Source organism: Stegodyphus dumicola, chromosome X1 (assembly GCF_044657685.1).
Source record: "Stegodyphus dumicola isolate Sdum_Otavi_A_Nest chromosome X1, ASM4465768v1".
Taxonomy (NCBI): domain Eukaryota; kingdom Metazoa; phylum Arthropoda; class Arachnida; order Araneae; family Eresidae; genus Stegodyphus; species Stegodyphus dumicola.
Window position 1 is genome coordinate 33,172,316 of NC_140780.1, and position 18,224 is coordinate 33,190,539.

General features: G+C 34.3%; 1 protein-coding gene across 1 annotated transcript; it reads left to right on the forward strand.

The window, feature by feature from the left end:
• Positions 1-6,348: 6,348 nt before the first annotated feature.
• LOC118194558 (uncharacterized) lies at positions 6,349-9,423 on the forward strand. Its single transcript, XM_085807284.1, has 3 exons — positions 6,349-6,399; positions 8,441-8,528; positions 8,870-9,423. The coding sequence occupies exons 2-3, from the start codon at positions 8,447-8,449 to the stop codon at positions 9,229-9,231; spliced, it is 444 nt and encodes a 147-aa protein (XP_085663410.1). The 5' UTR covers positions 6,349-6,399; positions 8,441-8,446; the 3' UTR covers positions 9,232-9,423.
• Positions 9,424-18,224: the final 8,801 nt, after the last annotated feature.

An 18,224-nucleotide genomic window follows, 5' to 3' on the forward strand; every position in this document is an offset into this window, starting at 1 on the left:
TTGCGGTCCTAAGGGCGAAAGCAAATTCATTGACATAGTTATCCCAGCTTTTATGAAAATTTTTAACATAACTACGGATAATTTTCACTGTATTTCTATTGACCCGTTCCGCTATATTTGATTGCGGCCGATACGGGACCATTTTTAAATGACGTATGCCCAGTTTTTGGCACATGTCTTCAAATATATTACTTACAAATTGAGGACCATTATCCGATATAACTTTTAGGGGCGCCCCGTATTTTAAAATATATTTATTTAAAATAGAATCAGTAACTAATTTCGCGGAGGCTCGTTTTAAGGGAACAATTTCGGTCCATTTACTAAAATGATCAACCATAACAAGGAGATAGCGACTTTTATTTAACTGACTTTTTGGGAAAGGGCCCAATAAATCGATGCCAATTATTTCATTTGGAAATTCGGATTTAATACTATTTAGAAACCCGGCCGGGCGGAAATTAATATAATTAACTGCTTGACATGTTGGGCAGGACTGGACATACGCCCTTGTTAACTTTTGCAGTTCAGGGAAGTAGACTGCCTCGCGTACGCGTTGGATAGTTTTTCGAATACCAGCATGAGAAGCTAAAGGGCTGTCATGGAGCTCCTGCAGGATATTTAATCTAAGACTAGCTGGGATAACAGGTCGAAATTCGTTGTTGGAATTCGTAGTTTTTGTATAGAATAATAGACCATCTATTAGTTCGTAATGGGCCGCCCTATTTCTTATCGCCACAATATCTTGGTGGCTAAAATTTTCAGGATCCTTCAAATACTCATAAATGCTTCCAAACTCAGGATCCTTACCCAGTTCGGTTATTACAGTTTCTCGGGAATTTATTGTACATGCTGTGAGCATTGCCACCTTTACGGTATTACCTTGTTCATCTATTTTAGTTCTTGATAGGGCATCTGCTACGATATTTTCCTTTCCGGGGGTATGCTTGATTACCAGATTATATTCTTGCAGCTTGAGTGCCCATCTTATTAACCTTGGGGATAAATTTTTCTCTGAGTACAATATAGTTACCGCCGCATGATCAGAGTACACTGTTATCGGCGCCTTTCCAAAAGAGACTCGGAACTTTTGCACTGCTAACAGAACTGCAAGTGCCTCTCTCTCGGTCGCGGAATAAATTCTTTGTGTTTGATTTAAAGTTCGGCTAAAAAATGCCACTGGCTGCTGATTTTGCGAAAGTACCGCTCCTACCGCATAATCCGAAGCATCCGCTGAAATTTCTAAATTCTCATCCTTTTCAGGAAATTTCAACACAGGGCCTTGCGTTAATGCTTGTTTTAATTTTTCGAAAGCACTATTGGCTTCGGCCGTCCACGAGAATCTTGCCTTTTTCCTTTTTAATTTTAACAATGGCTCGGCGATAGCTGCAAAATCTTTTATAAAGGACCTATAATATGAACAAAGTCCTAGAAAAGAAGAGAGCTTCTTTGCCGTGTTTGGAGTCGGATACTTTTGTACAGCGATTATTTTTGATTCGTCTGTCTCGATTCCTTTTTGAGATATTTTGTAACCTAAATATTTTAATTCAGGGGCTGCAAATTTGCACTTTTCGACATTAACTTTTAGACCGGCCTCATTTAATAAAGAAAACACCTGTCTTAAATCCTGTACATGTTGGTCGAGATTATCACTAGTAATAATGATATCGTCTAAATAGATAAATGTGGACTTTCCAAGAACAGGTCTTAACACAATGTCCATGCATCGCTGAAATGTTGCCGGGGCCCCTGAAAGGCCAAACGGCATACGCAAAAATGCATAAGTGCCAGACTTGGTTATAAAAGCAGTCTTAGGCACGTCCTCAGGCCTAACCCCTATTTGAAAATAACCAGTCGTTAAGTCTAAAGTCGTCATAAATTTGGTTGATTTTATGTTCCTTAGAATTTCTTCTGTGATCGGTAACGGATATACCGGATATTTAGTTATGGAGTTTAATTTACGGTAATCAATCGCGAATCTCCACCTTTTCGGATGTGTCAAAGGATAGTCATTATTTTTCTTACATAAAACCACCGGGCTAGCATAACTACTTGAGATGGGCGTTATGATCTTTTTACGTAGCATATCGGTGATATGCCATTCTATAATTTTTTCCTTATTCTTATCATACCGGTATGGTTTTTGGCGAACTGGCATTGCATCTCCGGTGTCAATACTATGGTTAGTAACCTGAGTAAATCCTGGAATATCACTAAATAACGAAGCAAATTCACTTACCACTTGTCGGATTCTTCCTTGCTCGTCATTAGGGAGGTGGTCAAGTTTTAACTTCGGCGGTTCAGCCTTTTCTGCACGGACTGGTTTCATTGTTAGCTTAAGCGACGCTTCATTAAAATCCAGTGTTGCTTGTGCGTCTGAAAGAAAGTCTATTCCTAAGATTATATGTGCTTGCAGATTCTTTACTATAAAAAACATCACCTTTACTTGTTCGTCCTTGATACGGATATACACAGGTACTTTACCTATGCACTTACATTTTTCTCCTTGCGCCGCTAACACTGTCGTATTATCCGAATTATATATGCGATATTTACGAAAATACTTCCTAAAAAAATCTTCTGCCACACAGGAACACTGCGCCACTATCAGGGTCAATGTTCCTTCTTACCTTCTTCGGGAAAATGCAAGGACCTGACTCGGAACAGAGAGCTTACTAAAGCTATGTTCAAAACTGTGGGAAGTAAACAGGATACACAAGAAGGGTATATGAAACCCTTTATTTTCTCTATTTACAAAAACTTCCGTACTTCGGAATACACAGACCCGCTACTCGGGCTCTAACGTAAAAATATAAAAATAGAACTAAACTCTAATTTAACTTTAAAATAGTAAACGTGGAAGATTGGCCTTATATTCACAGGAAGCGTATGTAGTACAGAGAACTGTGAACACTACAAAACGTTTAAAATTTATCAAGAGGATTAAAACCTCTGGCCTGGAAGGCAACAAGCAACTGCGTAACTTCTAAGGTAAGCGGCCTGCTTCAACTCACTGCTTCCTCTCTCTCGCTTGGCAAAAAGCCACACTTACATACTTGGCGTTCGCCAGACAAACTTTGCATAAAAACCTTAACGCTTATAATTCTGGCCGGAAGTAGAAAATAAGAAGTGATAGTAAAGATTTAAAATAAAATAAACGTTAGTAAAACTTAAGATCCTTACAAGTCTATAAAAATAAGGAAAAAACACCGAAGAACATTCTGATTGCTAGGTGAATTCCACATACGTCTCGCTTTATCTCAGCGCGCCTTGTTTGTGAAATGGTTTCATCTTCCTCAAGCGAACGCAGCTATCGCCCTTCGTGAGTTTAGAAGTGGTAACAAACCTACGTAAAGACCTTTTATCAATTCGTGCTTTGAAAGGCTTGATCGAGAAGTTTGAAGAAGCAGGATCTTAGCAGTTTCGTTTGGTAGAGGGAGAAACCGTTGTAGGAACAGACAGTTACTGATATCGTGACTGCTATTGTTGACGGCAACCATGAAGCCATTGCGAGTAGTAGCAGTGCCCGGTGTATAGCGCGACAATTGGATTTGAATCTTTCAACGGTATGGCAAATCTTGGGGAACGCTCTGGTGTACTGAGAAGGGTGTAGAAACGGTGTTGGAGGGAAGTCGAAAACATTGCAATCCTTGGCTTAATACGAAAACGGGGCGATTTATCCGTCTGAAAGGGCATGATCATTTTCTACTAGGCTGAGGGTAGAAGTATTTCCGAAACGGCTAATTTTGTAAACTGTTCGCATGCGGTTGTAGTAAAAGCAGGCCGTGCATGACAAAAAGTCAATATTCAAAATCAACGCCTTGGCAAATGTTGTGCGTCACGGACCATAGATGCGGGAGGTGAAAGACGGCTGCGGAAATGCATTTGGAGGAATAGACGTGCAACCGTGGAGCAACTGACCACCCAGATCAACTAAGGGGCTACTAAAAGTGGTATTTCTGCGTGTGGGCCTTAGCAGTAAAAGCCTGGTTAATATACCAAGCGGCTTGTTGTCGATATCATCGCACTCTTTCGCGTCGATGGTTTGGCGTTAACGACAGTCTTCTCGAAAGACAGTTTGCGTGCAAGCCGCTTTCAGCCTAACGTCGGGAAACTGTTCTTCCAAGATATTGGAGCATCCAAAGCTCTCTGCGCATTCCACAAAATGTCCACATTAGTCGATTGAGTGACTGCTTCTTTTGCATCGATCTGTGCTTTCTTAGTACGTCTAGACAGACCTAGTATTTCGCGACTATTTACATTTCCATCCTCGATCCATCTAGACCAAATTCTATGCACATGGGATACATCTATGCGCGTTTCAGCAGCGATACGACGATAAGACGAATTAGTCTACAATTTGACCCCTCGTAAAATCGTCCCTTTGCTAAATTGCCTACTGGGTCGTTGTCCAGGCATCTTTTCATTCACAGGTGTCTTCTGGAGCGCTGAATTTCTCAAAATTCTGGATTCTGTAAGCAGCAGAGAGTAGTGACTGTTGGATCTGTTTGGAACTTTGGGGTTATACTGGTTTTCAGCAGGCGATGTATTAGCCTGCTCTTGCCAGTTCCTTTGATGTATCCCAAGCTAGCCTGACAATTGTGATTCCATACAGAGATTTTCTCCCGTAGAGGTACATCTGAAAGGGAAAAGAAAATGAAGCACCTTCCTTCTGGAATGTTGGATCTCCTCCATTTCCCCCCTTTATCTCACGCTATAATCATATTACCAACTTACAGCTTACCTCATCTGCATTACTTGTTCCGCTACGTATTCCCCGAATTGCATATTTATACGATCGAATCTTTACGGTGTTGCATTTTCTATGTCGGGCAGTGTAGTAATCTACAAACAGCATAAATCTCAATTATTAATAAGCGATTACTAAAATATCGTATAACAGATGAATGGTTATCTAAGCATGCCAAAGAAACTTTGACATATTTAAATAACCGTTCGTCTTGACTTAGATAACTTGTACGCATGCATTTATGCCTACAAGGTATATATATAATGAAAGCAATGTTTCTAGAAATTCTTAATTGAAGCATAAAAAATTATGAATTTATAGCAGAAATTTTTTATAATTCTAAAAAGTCTCAGGATTGGTAAACCGTATTTTGCTCACTTATTACAAGTAGTTACCAATGGAATGTTTGGATAACCAAGTTTTTCTTTTCTAATATTTTAATAGTATAATGTTGAATATTCCGTTTTTGCTTTGCGTGTGACTGTGACTTTGGACATCGTTTATATTCAACATATGTTTACTTATTTGCATGCATAACTGGAAAACTTGCATATAGTTTTGGGTTTTAAGTAAAGATGATTACACTCACTATACAAGCTAATTTTGAGTACCAAGGAATTTAAAAAAATATTTTATCAATTGTTAATATCATTTTGAAAGTTCCCCTCTTCTAGTATGGTCAACTACATATAGAGAAAGATTTTAAAACTTGCAGTAGGAGTAAACTTTAGGCTAATTTACTTCATACTTTGGATGACTGATTTCTGCTAATGCCATGCAACTGCACTTACACTTGCACTTCTTTCAAGGCATTATCCTATAAAAGACACAAGAGTTAGTAATGTGCAGTGAACTACTGTAGACAGCAGTGACTGTATCGATACATGAATCCGTTATTGTAAATTATTTTAAAGATGATGCATGCACTCACATAGAAACATTAGAAATCTATCATGCGAGAATGAAACAATAAACCCAGAAAATTATATTTATTATTTCATAAAAGATTCTTTCTGAAATCTCAGAAATATTAATAGTATTTTACAATGTCTTTAGATTTTGTTGTCTAGTCTCTTAACATTCCTGAGGTATTCTAAAATATCAATGATTTCTGAGCAAATTTAAAGCCTCTATATCTGTTTACTGACAAGACTGGTGAGAGTTTAATTATTTTAGGGCTTTTGACTGCTGTTGAAACTTTCTAAGATCACTGCAATTCATATACTTGGATTTTAGGTGAGGGATCTCGGCTTCCGAACCTTAAGTATTTGAACCAGAGCTTTAGAATTCTTAGAAATCGATCATTTTGTGACTTAGGTCACTGTGCTTTCATTACAAGGAACTGTATAAAGAACAAACGTGATAAAAATTCGCGCACAGTGTGAAACCAGACATCATAAATTACTGAAAAGTCTATGTTTGCATAGCCTTCTTGAAATCTTTTCGAGATAATTTATTATTTACCCTAACATCTGATAACATTGTGAACATTTTATGCTAAAATGGTTTACGGAAGTGTCTCATAATTATTCGAAATTTTTGATGAATATGATAAAGAATGAAATCACCTAAATTTGAGAGTATATATAAGTTGAAACTGGCATGTAGGATATGAATGTAAGAAACTTTTCCAATCGTCTCACAATTTTGTAAGTATTCATTCTATTAAGTCGTTAATAGTAATTTATATAAACATTTAAAGCTATTTTGGAGCTTTATTTCTATTGAATTCTCTGATCGATCTATCAGTAGAAAATTAGTTTCTCGATACATTAATTAACATTTTTTAGGTCACTGAAAATTAATATCTTTTGGTTTACTATTATTTTAGTTTCGTTTTCTGTGAAGATCCTTTACACAAGCCAGACGTGTCGAAATGTTCACAAACAAAATCTACAGTAAAAATATCAACTGAAGTCTCGATTTGAGAAAATCGAACTTTGATTTGAATATTAATAATAAAGTTCCTTTTATAAATATTCTGAAGTCAATAGAAACAGTACTAGTTATTAGTTATTAACGTATCAATTATAAATCTGAGTTTTATGATAAATTCTTGTTATCGCATTACGTTACTTTCCTATAAGGTAGATTTATAGACTCTGAGATATTTTCCTTCTAGCGCCTTTGATGCGTGTTTTATTAATAGTTCATTAGAATTTGCTTACAACCATGCCTATGAATTTTCAAATTAGTTTTTTAAAGGCTCAAATTAAAATGTGTTACCAAATATGGATTCTTTATAGTTTTATAAGAATGTATGAAAGCATTCGCATTAAACAAATATGTACTCTTCTTCTTGAAAGACTGAATATCTAACAGCATTTGCTTTAGGTTATAAGCTTTAGAATTCCATAGCCTCTTAATTCATAGATAGTTGTTTTTTTCAAAATTGCTGCCAAAGGTTTCATAAATTTACTTAAGACACTCGATTCCGTCAGATTTTAAATAGAATTAATATCTTAAATCAATGTAAATAATTCTAAAATTTAGATAAGCTAAAAAGTTTACTAAATTTTTGATGCAATAGAAAAATGTAAATTTGTTTTATTGCTATCTTCTGATGAAGTTTCAGAGGCAACGTTTACAGGTATATTTTTGTCTAGTGAGTTCTTTACTTCTAAAAAAAAATTGGTATCGAAACAAATAGTTTAGTTTGAGATTTTCTCTTTCGTTCTCTCCTTGGTCATGTATGATGAACCGAAAGCTAAAATAATTGATTTTTAATACCGTTATTAAATTATATAAATTTTCCAAATAAATAAAATCATTAGGGAAATGATGCAACCACATTAGAATATTTTTTTTGTGTTAATGATTCCAGACTGTAAATAAATTATCCTAAAGAATGATCATAAAGATTATCCTGTCGTCAAAATTGTGATATCTTTTATTGTTAAAAATTTCGTATTCATAATTAAAAGAATTACTGAGGTTATACTAAATCGATTAAGTAGAAAATAATTGTCAGAATACTTTGGTATACTGTATGCTTATAATTTTCAGTTCTCCAAGAAATTAATGTGTACGCTGTAGTACATATTAGTACACACACACACACTAGGATTCACCATAAAAAACGATTTGTTTTTAGCATTCACCTAGAACTCGAAAGCAGCAGGAAATGGTTACATGTCATACCACCACTTTGTACAAATTTAGTAGTTTTTATAGTATCTTGTATAATTTTGCAATCATTCTTGTTTCTGATGGCATTTATCATACAGCAATTGTGGTGTCTCATCTAAACACTTCTCGATTTCTTTTTTGGTCTGTAGACAGCCGAAATCAGTTTTCAATAGCCCATTCTGTACATGCACAGTACATGCATTCTGTACACGAGTTCAATAGAAATTGAACTCGTTATGGCTATGCACAACTCTTAAGTTTCACAACTTGTAGTTTTGCGTATCTCTGTTAGCTTTGGAATTACTTTCTCTAGGTTCCATACTTTTGCTGTTAAATGTTCAGCTCCGTTTGGTAACTTTTGTTTACGTGCACGTTGTTTTCGTGATGCTGTGAAGCACCATTCAAAAACGAAAAGTCAACAGATTTTCCTACAAGACGTATGTGCGCATGTTCTCAGATATAAAATTTTAAAGAATGATTCGAAAGTAGTTGAATAAAAATTCTACAAAGAAATGCAGTGAAATTTTATAAATCCATTTCAATAATATTTTTCTCTTTTAGATAAATATGAGTTTCAAAACTGCAGCTGTTTGGACAGTGTTTTTATGCATTTCTGCATTTCAAATCGATGCAAACAGAAGGCAAGAATGTAAGTTTAATCATTACAAATTTGTTTTGAGAAAATTAAAAGATTAAATTTATGTAAAGTCATTTTGTAGAGTTTAATTTCGTAACGTTGAATTTTTGAAAATTTCAATATTTTAATAACTTTTACAAAAGGATACTTAAGTGTTAAAATTAGTCCCGCAATGTCTTTTCTTGATAATGAAGATAAACCAGGTTTATAATAATACCTTCTGAAAAAAAAATTAAAATTTTTAATAATCGTATCTTTATCTAAATCATATATTAAAATTAATAATTTGAATGACGCAAATAATGATTGTTATATAGAGATTACAATTTTTTTCACAACTTTCTTCATTTCAGCTGATTTTAACATAGTGAATGAACGACAAATGCAGGGTCTTCCCACACAGCCTAATATGCCAGGAATGGACAACATGCCTACGCAGCCGAATATGCCGGGTATGCCTGACATGGAAAATGTTCCAACGCAACCCAGTATGCCGGGAATGCCAGGCTTACCTTCTTCACGACATTTCCAATCCAGACGACGTGCACGTGTTAATCCAACTATCCCTGGGATGCCAGGAATGCCAGGTGGTCCTGACATGCCTTCATTTCCAGAAAAGCCAAATAATAATACAAGTAATGTAACACAGTCAGAAATCCCTGGTGTCGTTATTCCAGCTCATTCAAACAACGTCGTGTACATAAGAAATGACTAAACTTTTCTGGTGTTTGTAAACAATGTAATGTAGCAAAGCATATATTTTGAAAATATCAGTCCTTTATTAAAACTGTTAGTCTGCTAACCTGAAACGTTCAAGATTCCAGCGTACTCTTCAGACTGACCTATTAATACTATATCATTGAGCATTATGGATTTTCTTTGTGGATAAATTAAAAATGAAATATTATTGTAGTGTGTCTTCTTCAAATAAAAATAAGGTATTATCTTAAAAGCTTTACTTCAACAGAGTTGAAAAAAATCAGTCTTTAACTTTTGTAGTATTCCAAAATTAATGTTTCAGTACTTATATGTGAAATCATTGCTAAATGAACTTTAAAAATACTTCATTCAGTTGGTCTCGGAAGAAAATGCGTGCAAGTCTATATTATGTCTATATGAAAATTTACGAGTACATAATTAAATACTCATAGCTTGGATTGAACGAAGTCTGTGTATATAAACGGGGTTTTGAATCAATTTATGTTCAGACGTTTATTGCAGTTTTAATAGATGAAGATTTTTACTCAAATAACCAATAAATTGAAAGAATAAAGAATGCTGCAGTAAATTTTTATGCATAGAATAATCTCAAAGTATTTAATTTCTTGCATAACTTTTCAAATTCTGATTTCTTCTATTAATTTTTATTTCTGATATGATATATCAATTTAGGTACTGCCATTTCATTAATCAAGGAATAAGAACAATTTTCAAAAACTTTTACTAATAAAATTGGTTATTTATAACGTTACATATGCTGATCGCACATCTGATAAAAAATTTGAATGGCATCACTTTTCCACTCTGCATCAAAACATTTGGACGGCAATATTAGGGTTTGAAGTATGTCATGAATTATGATAGGGAGAAATTTATGCTACTCCCTTTACATAAAATATTAAAAATTTTTAGCCTTAGAATAGCACTTATTTTTGAAAACGTACTAAGTTAATTTTAAATTAAATCTCTCAGTTACTTCATAATATTGACGGTTACGTTTGCTCATTATGAAAAACTGGATAGAGTTTCACAGTCTTTGGTAGCATAAAACATGAGCTGTAGGAAGACTATAGAGGAATAATCCTCTTGTACTAAACTGCAGACAGACAAAATCAGACGAAGCAACCTTTTATTTGAACACAAATAAGTAACAATGACCCAACTTGGGTTTACACAAGCCAACACTTCTGGCCTAGCTTAGACAAGTAATGTTAAACTAAAATCAAATATAGTTAGATTGGCCTAACGGGTCACAGGATAAAGTAACTCACAGAAAGGCTCTCGTTTGTAGAAAACTGGCGAGACAAGCCTAATGGCTAGACACATTAAACGCCAAAAAATCAAATCGCCATTTTGTCACGGTAACAACATGGCCTCAAGTACGCAAAACACGCTCTGAAACGTTTTACGGACGAGTCTCCATTTAACATCCAGAACGATTCCGGAAGGCGGCGAGAGCCAGAGACATGTTATTGGGTGCTAAACATTGTCGAAAGAGACCATTACAGAGGAGGAGGTTTACTTGTATGGGCTGGGATAGCAACGAACGGCCCCCACCGACCTCTACGCGATTCCGTCACAGCTGTTCGATATCGCGACGAAAGCCTCTTGTGCGTCATCTTATTGATGCAATGGGTACCGACCCGATATTTATGGTCGATAATGCCCACCCGCATACAGCTCGAGTGAAGCGGAGTTATCTGGAGAGTGAAATCATTCCACATCTGCGGAGGCCTGCTAGATCACCGGACCTGAATCCCATATATCATGTGTGGGAAATGTTGGGACAATTTATAGCATGTTGCAGTGCGGCGCCAGGCACCCTCCATAAGCTCCGACATGCATTACTACAGGAATAGGCGCTACTGCCAAACAAGCTATCAACAACACTATTGTTAGCTTTCCTCGCCGTTGTCAAGCATGCATTTCATCCAGAGGGAATATAGAAACATAACGCATACCCGTTATTAGCGTTATGTTTCTATTGCACATTCTTCCGACCCATTTGGTCTTTCCCGATGTGCTGGTCATAATACCTGTGTTTTTGATCAATTGGTAGTCTAGATAAATTGGTAGTCTTTAGAAACTAGAATACTTCAGAACTGTTAGCGAATAATCGCAGTTCTAATGCTTGAATAACAAGTCCAAAGAAGGGTTAATTTACCTTTTTATTCAACTCAAAATATTCACAGATTGCCTCTCTCGAGCTTACGGGAAGCCTCCACTTGGGCTTAAGATAGAAAATAAGAAACTAATATACTGCTAACTAAACTAAAACCAGCCGCAGCTGTACAGAAATTACTAACAGAGTTATACATTATTCTAGCCCACTGGCGAATACTAGCAAACAAGTAGCAATGCATCCGAACGTAGTAAGATTTGGCTTAAAGCAACGACGCGGCCAGATAGCAGAATACGGTGTACTAAGAATATCTAAGCTCTTCTGTGACGGACGCTTCAACTTAAATACTGGTTCTACCTTATTTACATTAAACGCGATCCTGAAAACTCATTCTTGCAGGGAATTGTAGGTGGAAAATAAGAAATTAAAGGAACGCTTATTCAAAAATAAAAATATCTGTTAGGAAATTAAAATAAACCCCTACATCGTATTTGCTTTATTGTTTGCTATGTGGTCTAGGAATGCTACTCCAACCTCTTGGATCAATTTCACGCATATCCATTAAATAATTGTTTCCGTGTTTTGCTTTTGTTGCTTTTTCTTCTTTGAGCTGGAGGCTAATTCTCATCCTGCAAATAATTAACTCGTAATAGAAATAACAACCAATACAAATTTCTGAATTTCAAAATTCATTTTATTGGTCTATGTTTTGCTGGAGTAATTTGGCTGAAAGAAGCCATAATGGTGAACTTATGAGGTCAGCATACTATCTAGAACAATTGCAGAGAAGCTAATTTTATTATTGTTCCGTTTGTATAAGTGCTTATTGGAATACAAAGTTTACCAAGTTTAGAAATCAACCCTATAAGAAACTATGGAAAAGTATAACATAATTTGAAACAAAATACTTCGATTAAAATATAGAAAAATCTAATATACGGTTTTATGTGAAGTATGTAAAAGAACAAAAATAATGAACAGAATACTTTTTTGCTCAGTATTCCTCTGACAGCCTTATGCCTTCCTTATGCCTCAACAAAGTAAATATACAATTTCGGTTACTACATTTTAAATATTATCTTTAACTTGTATTCAGTATTCGCAAAAATTGTTTTCTTTTTAATGTGAATTTTTTATCCTTCTGATTCTACCATGTGAACCAAAATCTTAACGACTTTTAAATATTAATTTATTCAAATAATTTGACTGATTTCTAATAAACGAATAATATTTTGAATCTTCTAAAAAGTTACTTTTATTTCAGCGTGAAAAGTGTCATTAGTTCTGAGCATAAAATAATAGCAAAGATCATGGTTATGATTAAACAATAAAATTAATTAATTACTCTTAATTCAGTCTTAGTTCAGGCTTTTTCTCTGTAGATGGATATCGAAGGATTGGATTTATTAAATCTCTAAAACACAGTGGCTAAGATTATTCTAATTACCGAAACTGATCTGTAGTTTATAAATATGCATTGTTAAGCCTAAAATTTAACTTTCTGTTCTCTTAAAATCTTCGTTTTTAAGCACAAGTAGTGAAATGCCCGAGTCTCTTGCGACAAGCTCTGTCTTGCCTCCTTGTCATGATGAATTTCATGGGCTTGCTGCGATATCGGATAAGCGAAATTAATCACAAAAACAACAGGAATTAACTTGTAGGTTACCGTCCTACAAGTTAATTCCTAACCTCTTAAACTTGTAGGTTACCGTCCATTGTTACATTTTAGTAAGCAGAATTTTTTTTAAATATTCCGACATTCCTTTTCCGAGTGTTAAATTAAAAAAGTTGTATGGTACTATGCTGACTTCTTTTTCTATAATGCATATAATAAGTTTCAGTGTGATTCTTCGAATGACAATAGTAAATACTTTTGTTTACATTTGTGTCGTTTGTTTAGTTTGTGCGCATTTAAGGGGAGAGGGACGAGATTTAGTCTTAAACTAACACGGCACTATCAACCCTTAATTCTAAAATAAACAACGTAAAAACATGAGAAAAACTCAGAAATGAAAAACGCGCAAATGTTTCAGAGTGACTTCTTCATTAGTCAGAGATAATAAGAGGACAGGAATACTTAAAACCGCAAAGAATTCATGATTATGGATTATTAAATTATGGCAAAGCACACGAAGGCTATCTGCCTAAAGGGAGGGATGCCTTCGTGGAGGACTTTCTAAGGGAAACTGGCTCGTATACACGTTACACATGGGGAAAGCCACGAAAACGCCCATGCAGCCAGTCCGTTCGCGGGATTTGAACCTCGGACCGAACTACCAGTGTTCAGCGTCTTTACCTCTCGGCCGCTGGTGGGCCAAGAATTCATGAAAGAGAAAAAAGAAAGAAATGTGAAATTATATATGTGACAAAAAAACTGTGTGAAAATATTAAATTATTGGTAAATTTTTTTTAAAATTTCAGTATTGAAAAGCCATGAATCTAAGGAAAAAGGTAGTAGTTAACTCAAGAGTATGTTCGTTTAAATGGCTGACTGTATTGTTGTTAAAATGAAGCAAAATTCAACCGTAGATTGAAATTTAAGAAAAGCTGCATGCATTTTAAAAGATTCTGACGCAGTTTTCTCCCGAAATGCAAGTAAGAGTTCTCTAAGTTCGAATAAAATATGACTGAATTTTAAAAATTTTAGAATTTAAGGCAGCATGCCTTCTTTTCATTTATTACTTTGGCAACACTTATACTTCCTTTCAGAATATTGAATACTTATTTAGGAATTTACACTCAGTCAGTAGTGCACATTTGTTTCATAATCATTTTCAGGTTGCTTTTCTGCATCCTTAAAAGCTGGATACATAAATCTTTAGTGCATAAATATCTCTACTGCACTATTTTAAAAATTGAAACTAAAGATCTGCGAATATTGAATTCAAGAACTGTAAATGCCTTGAAATCTAAATATGTTTAACAAAAATCTTTATATTGCCGATTATTATTAAAATTTCTTTTTATAATTCTTGACTTTCGTCACATGCATCATTTATGATTTTGAAATCTTTATACAATGGGTAACAAAATCCTAGATTTTAATTTTTCGCAATGAATACCTTCAGTTGTTAATTGTTTTATAGATTTGCTTCTAAAACGACGCAATTTTTAAATCACTCTCGTTTTTTACTACTATGTAAATCTAAAAATTTATCCATAATTTCAGTCATATGCAATCAAAAACTGTTAAGTCGTGTTTCATAAATTCTCCTAAACTGCAGAGTAATCTATACACGTCGAAAATTAAATTTGAGAAGTATAAGCTTCATTTAGAACTCCCAAATTCACATTCAGAATTCGCTAGCCTAGAATAAAAGTCCTGCTCTTAGATTGAGATAATGTGCAAGAATTATGAAGGACCCTTGCATCAAAATACGAAACATTTCTTTTAGAATTTTCGGATTTAAATTAATTCAAAAATTATTTCCAGTGTAAACACCGATCTGGTAATCAATATCCCTGATGTTAGTTTACCAAAGGAAAGAAGAGAGTTCTGAAATAAAACTTTAGTTTCTCACAAACTTTAAGAATTTCTATTCCTGAAATTTTGGTTCCCATTGAAAAACTAAAGATCAATAGGAAGTCAGCTTTTCTTCAGCTTCTAAATTTCAGTTCCTTTAAAAATATTCTTCAATTTTAGTTAGTGATCCGAACTTTAATCTATCTTTATCATCCGTGTTTCAAAATTTCGTTTCTTAGTTTCATCTTTCGATCAACAGATGGCATCAGTGGCTTTGGTATCTATCATTAGGTGAACCGTTCTTTAATATATATTTGTTGTTCTCACTACAAGCACAAGTCTCTCTTATTCGTCATTTTTACTCCTGCAGATGAAGAAAGCGGTTCTGTTTTAGCCTTCGAAGTTACAGAACTAACTCAGGTTATGAAATGTTGTTTATTATCCGTTAGTTTAACATTGTAAAACTATAAAAATTACAACTAATTGCTATGAAGAAATAAATCTCCGAACAAGATGTCCCAACTATTTTTCTGAAGTTTGTAATTTTCCACTATTGTTTGAATAAGAAATACGGTTTTTAGAGAAATATTTCTAGGAACATTTTCGCATCTTAATGCTCTATTTCAGATCAGAAATTTAATTAAGAAGAGACTTGATAATCTCACATTTACGGAAGAGAATTTCATGCATGAAAAGAATTCTCCTTTTTGTGTAGCACTAAATATAAGGAATTTTTTAAAACGACTAATTAATGTTAATGTATCTCATCTTTTCTGCTTGAAGCTCAGCAAGAAACAAGGGAAAAAAATTAGCTGTCCAAATATATATATATATATATATATATGTTTCCAAGAATTAAAAGTTATGTGACATTAAAAAAATTAAAACTGATTATATTCGAACAAGATACCTCTCAAATTCACTGATTAGTTAACTCCTTATACAAGAAGTTAAAGAAATGTATTTAATTTACGCAACATACTTACAGCTTTGATAGCAATGCAGTGAACGGCAAAAGTACTTTAACTTTGCCGTTAACTTTTAGTTAACTTTTAGCCGTTAACTTATAGTTACCGTTTACTTTGCCGTTAAATTTTAGTTGTTACATCTGACCATCTATTCTCAGTCAGCTTTTTCAGTTATCCTTTGGGATCACCAGTGGCCGAGCGGATAAGATAGCTGAACATTGGTTGTTCAACCGGGGCTCAAGTTTCAATGAACTGTCCGGCTGCATATAAGCGTTCGTGACTTTCTCGTGTATAATATGTATGAGAGTCAGTTTTCTTTAAAACGCTCTTCACGAAAGCACCCTCTTCTTTTTAGGTAGGGCCCGCCAGCGGCCGAGCGGTAAAGACGCTGAACACTGGTAGTTCGGGCGAGGTTAGAATCCCGCGAACGGGCTGGCTGCATGGGCGTTTTCGTGGTTTTCCCCATGTGCAACGTGTATACGAGCCAGTTTCCCTTAGAAAGTCCTCCACGAAGGCATCCTTCCCTTTAGGCAGATAGCCCTCGTGTGCTTTGCCATAATTTAATAATCCAATCCAATCCATTCCTTTTAGGTAGATAGATCTCCTGCTCTGTACCTTAATCATTTAATTTGAACGTCAACTATCATTCGATGTATACCTAAATTATACCACTAAGTAAACTTCTATTAAAATTATAGCACATAGTCATTATTTTACACTTACATTTTCAATTAACAGAAGTATAAAAAAAGCTGTCAACTTTCTCTGCAGATAAAAGTTATATCGTTTGTACAATTTAATTGTGATTGGAAACACATTAAATATCATATACCTAATACAAATTAAAGAAATTTAACATTAATGAAATAAATGTTACGTAAAAATACTTATTACTAAATGTCAAATAAGGGATTAATGGTGAAATAACTTAAACTAATCAATGAATTATTTTATCTTTAATAAACTAAAAAAATGGAAGGGCAGCAAAAGGAAGTGAAAGCAAGGTTACCAAGTTTCTATAATAAGAAAATTAGGACACTTTGCTTTGCAAAAATATTCCACGATAGCCTAAATTGATTTACAGTAACACAACTGCGTTACAAAAAGTAGAGATAGCCCTCCTGCTCTATACTTTAATCAGTTAATCTAGACGTTAGTTATCATTCGATGCATACCTACATTATGTCACTAAGTAAACTTTTATTAAAATTATAGTACATAGTCATTATTTTACAGTTACATTTTAAGTTGACAGAAGTATATAAAAAGCGCTCAACTTTCTCTAAAGAGAAAAGTTACATCGGTTGTATAATTTAATTGTCGGTGGAAACGCATTAAATATCATGTACGTAATATCAATTAAAGAGGTTTAATATTATGAAACAAATGTTACGTAAAAATATTTACTAATACTAAATGTCAAATAAGGAATTAATGGTGAAATAATTTAAACTAATCAATGAATTAGCTTATCTTTAATAAACTAAAGAAAAGGAAGGGCAGCAAAGGGAAGTGAAAGCAGGGAAACCAGGTTTCCCTATAATAAGAATATTAGGACACTTTGCGCTACAAAAATATTCCACGATAGCCTAAATTGATTTATAGTAACACGAGTGCGTTACAAAAAACTGTTTTAAGATTAATAAAAGTACTCTAAAGATAAATTTGTATTTACTTGTTATTTGCCAAAGGAGTAAACACTTCTTGTTATTCTGAGCTACTTCAATTCTGAGTCTTGTCACTTAGAAACTTGTTATACATCGTAGCGCATAAACATGTTTCAGATTCGCTCACATTATCATCATCACTAACTTTGTACATAATTTGTACAAATCTGAAGGTCTGCTTTGACTGTCTATTTCTGGTATCTATTCAAAGAGATTTCATTTCTGAAAATATTATTTCACACACAGCATTACAACTGAGTATGTAAAAAATGTACGATGCTATTATTTTGTAATTTTTTAAGCTTGTAAAAGAAAAACACTCCTTAAAACCGAATCTGTACTTTTCTTCGTCTGATGTAATTTGCTTTAACTTCCCAGGTTATACTATAGCGTTAATCAAACAGTATGCTTGTAGAGTCATTAGGTTATTTCGAAACTGGAGAGGTAAAAAATGAGCAATACCCTCGCCGGGACTCGAACCAAGTACCTCTGAAATACGCGCCCAGCGTACTGACCACTACACTACGAAGACATACAAAAAAGGCGGGAGAAATACCTTTGATGCTTCATAGAACTAATCCATGTTAAGATCAACAGCATTTAGCTTCTCAACAGTAGATAATAATATATTTAATGAGGAAAGTTCATTGGTTTAAAAAAGTGTTACAAATGTTTCAAATATATTGGAATCAGTCATATCATATCCTACGGTAATTTTTTATATTTTTTTAGTAAGCGTAAAAAATAATTTTCACGTTGCTGCTGTAT

Coding starts and splice junctions, on each gene's coding strand:
- LOC118194558 (XM_085807284.1), top strand. CDS start 8,447: ATGAGTTTCAAAACTGCAGCTGTTTGGACAGTGTTTTTATGCATTTCT. Junction 8,529..8,869: donor TGCAAACAGAAGGCAAGAAT/GTAAGTTTAATC, acceptor TCTTCATTTCAG/CTGATTTTAACATAGTGAAT.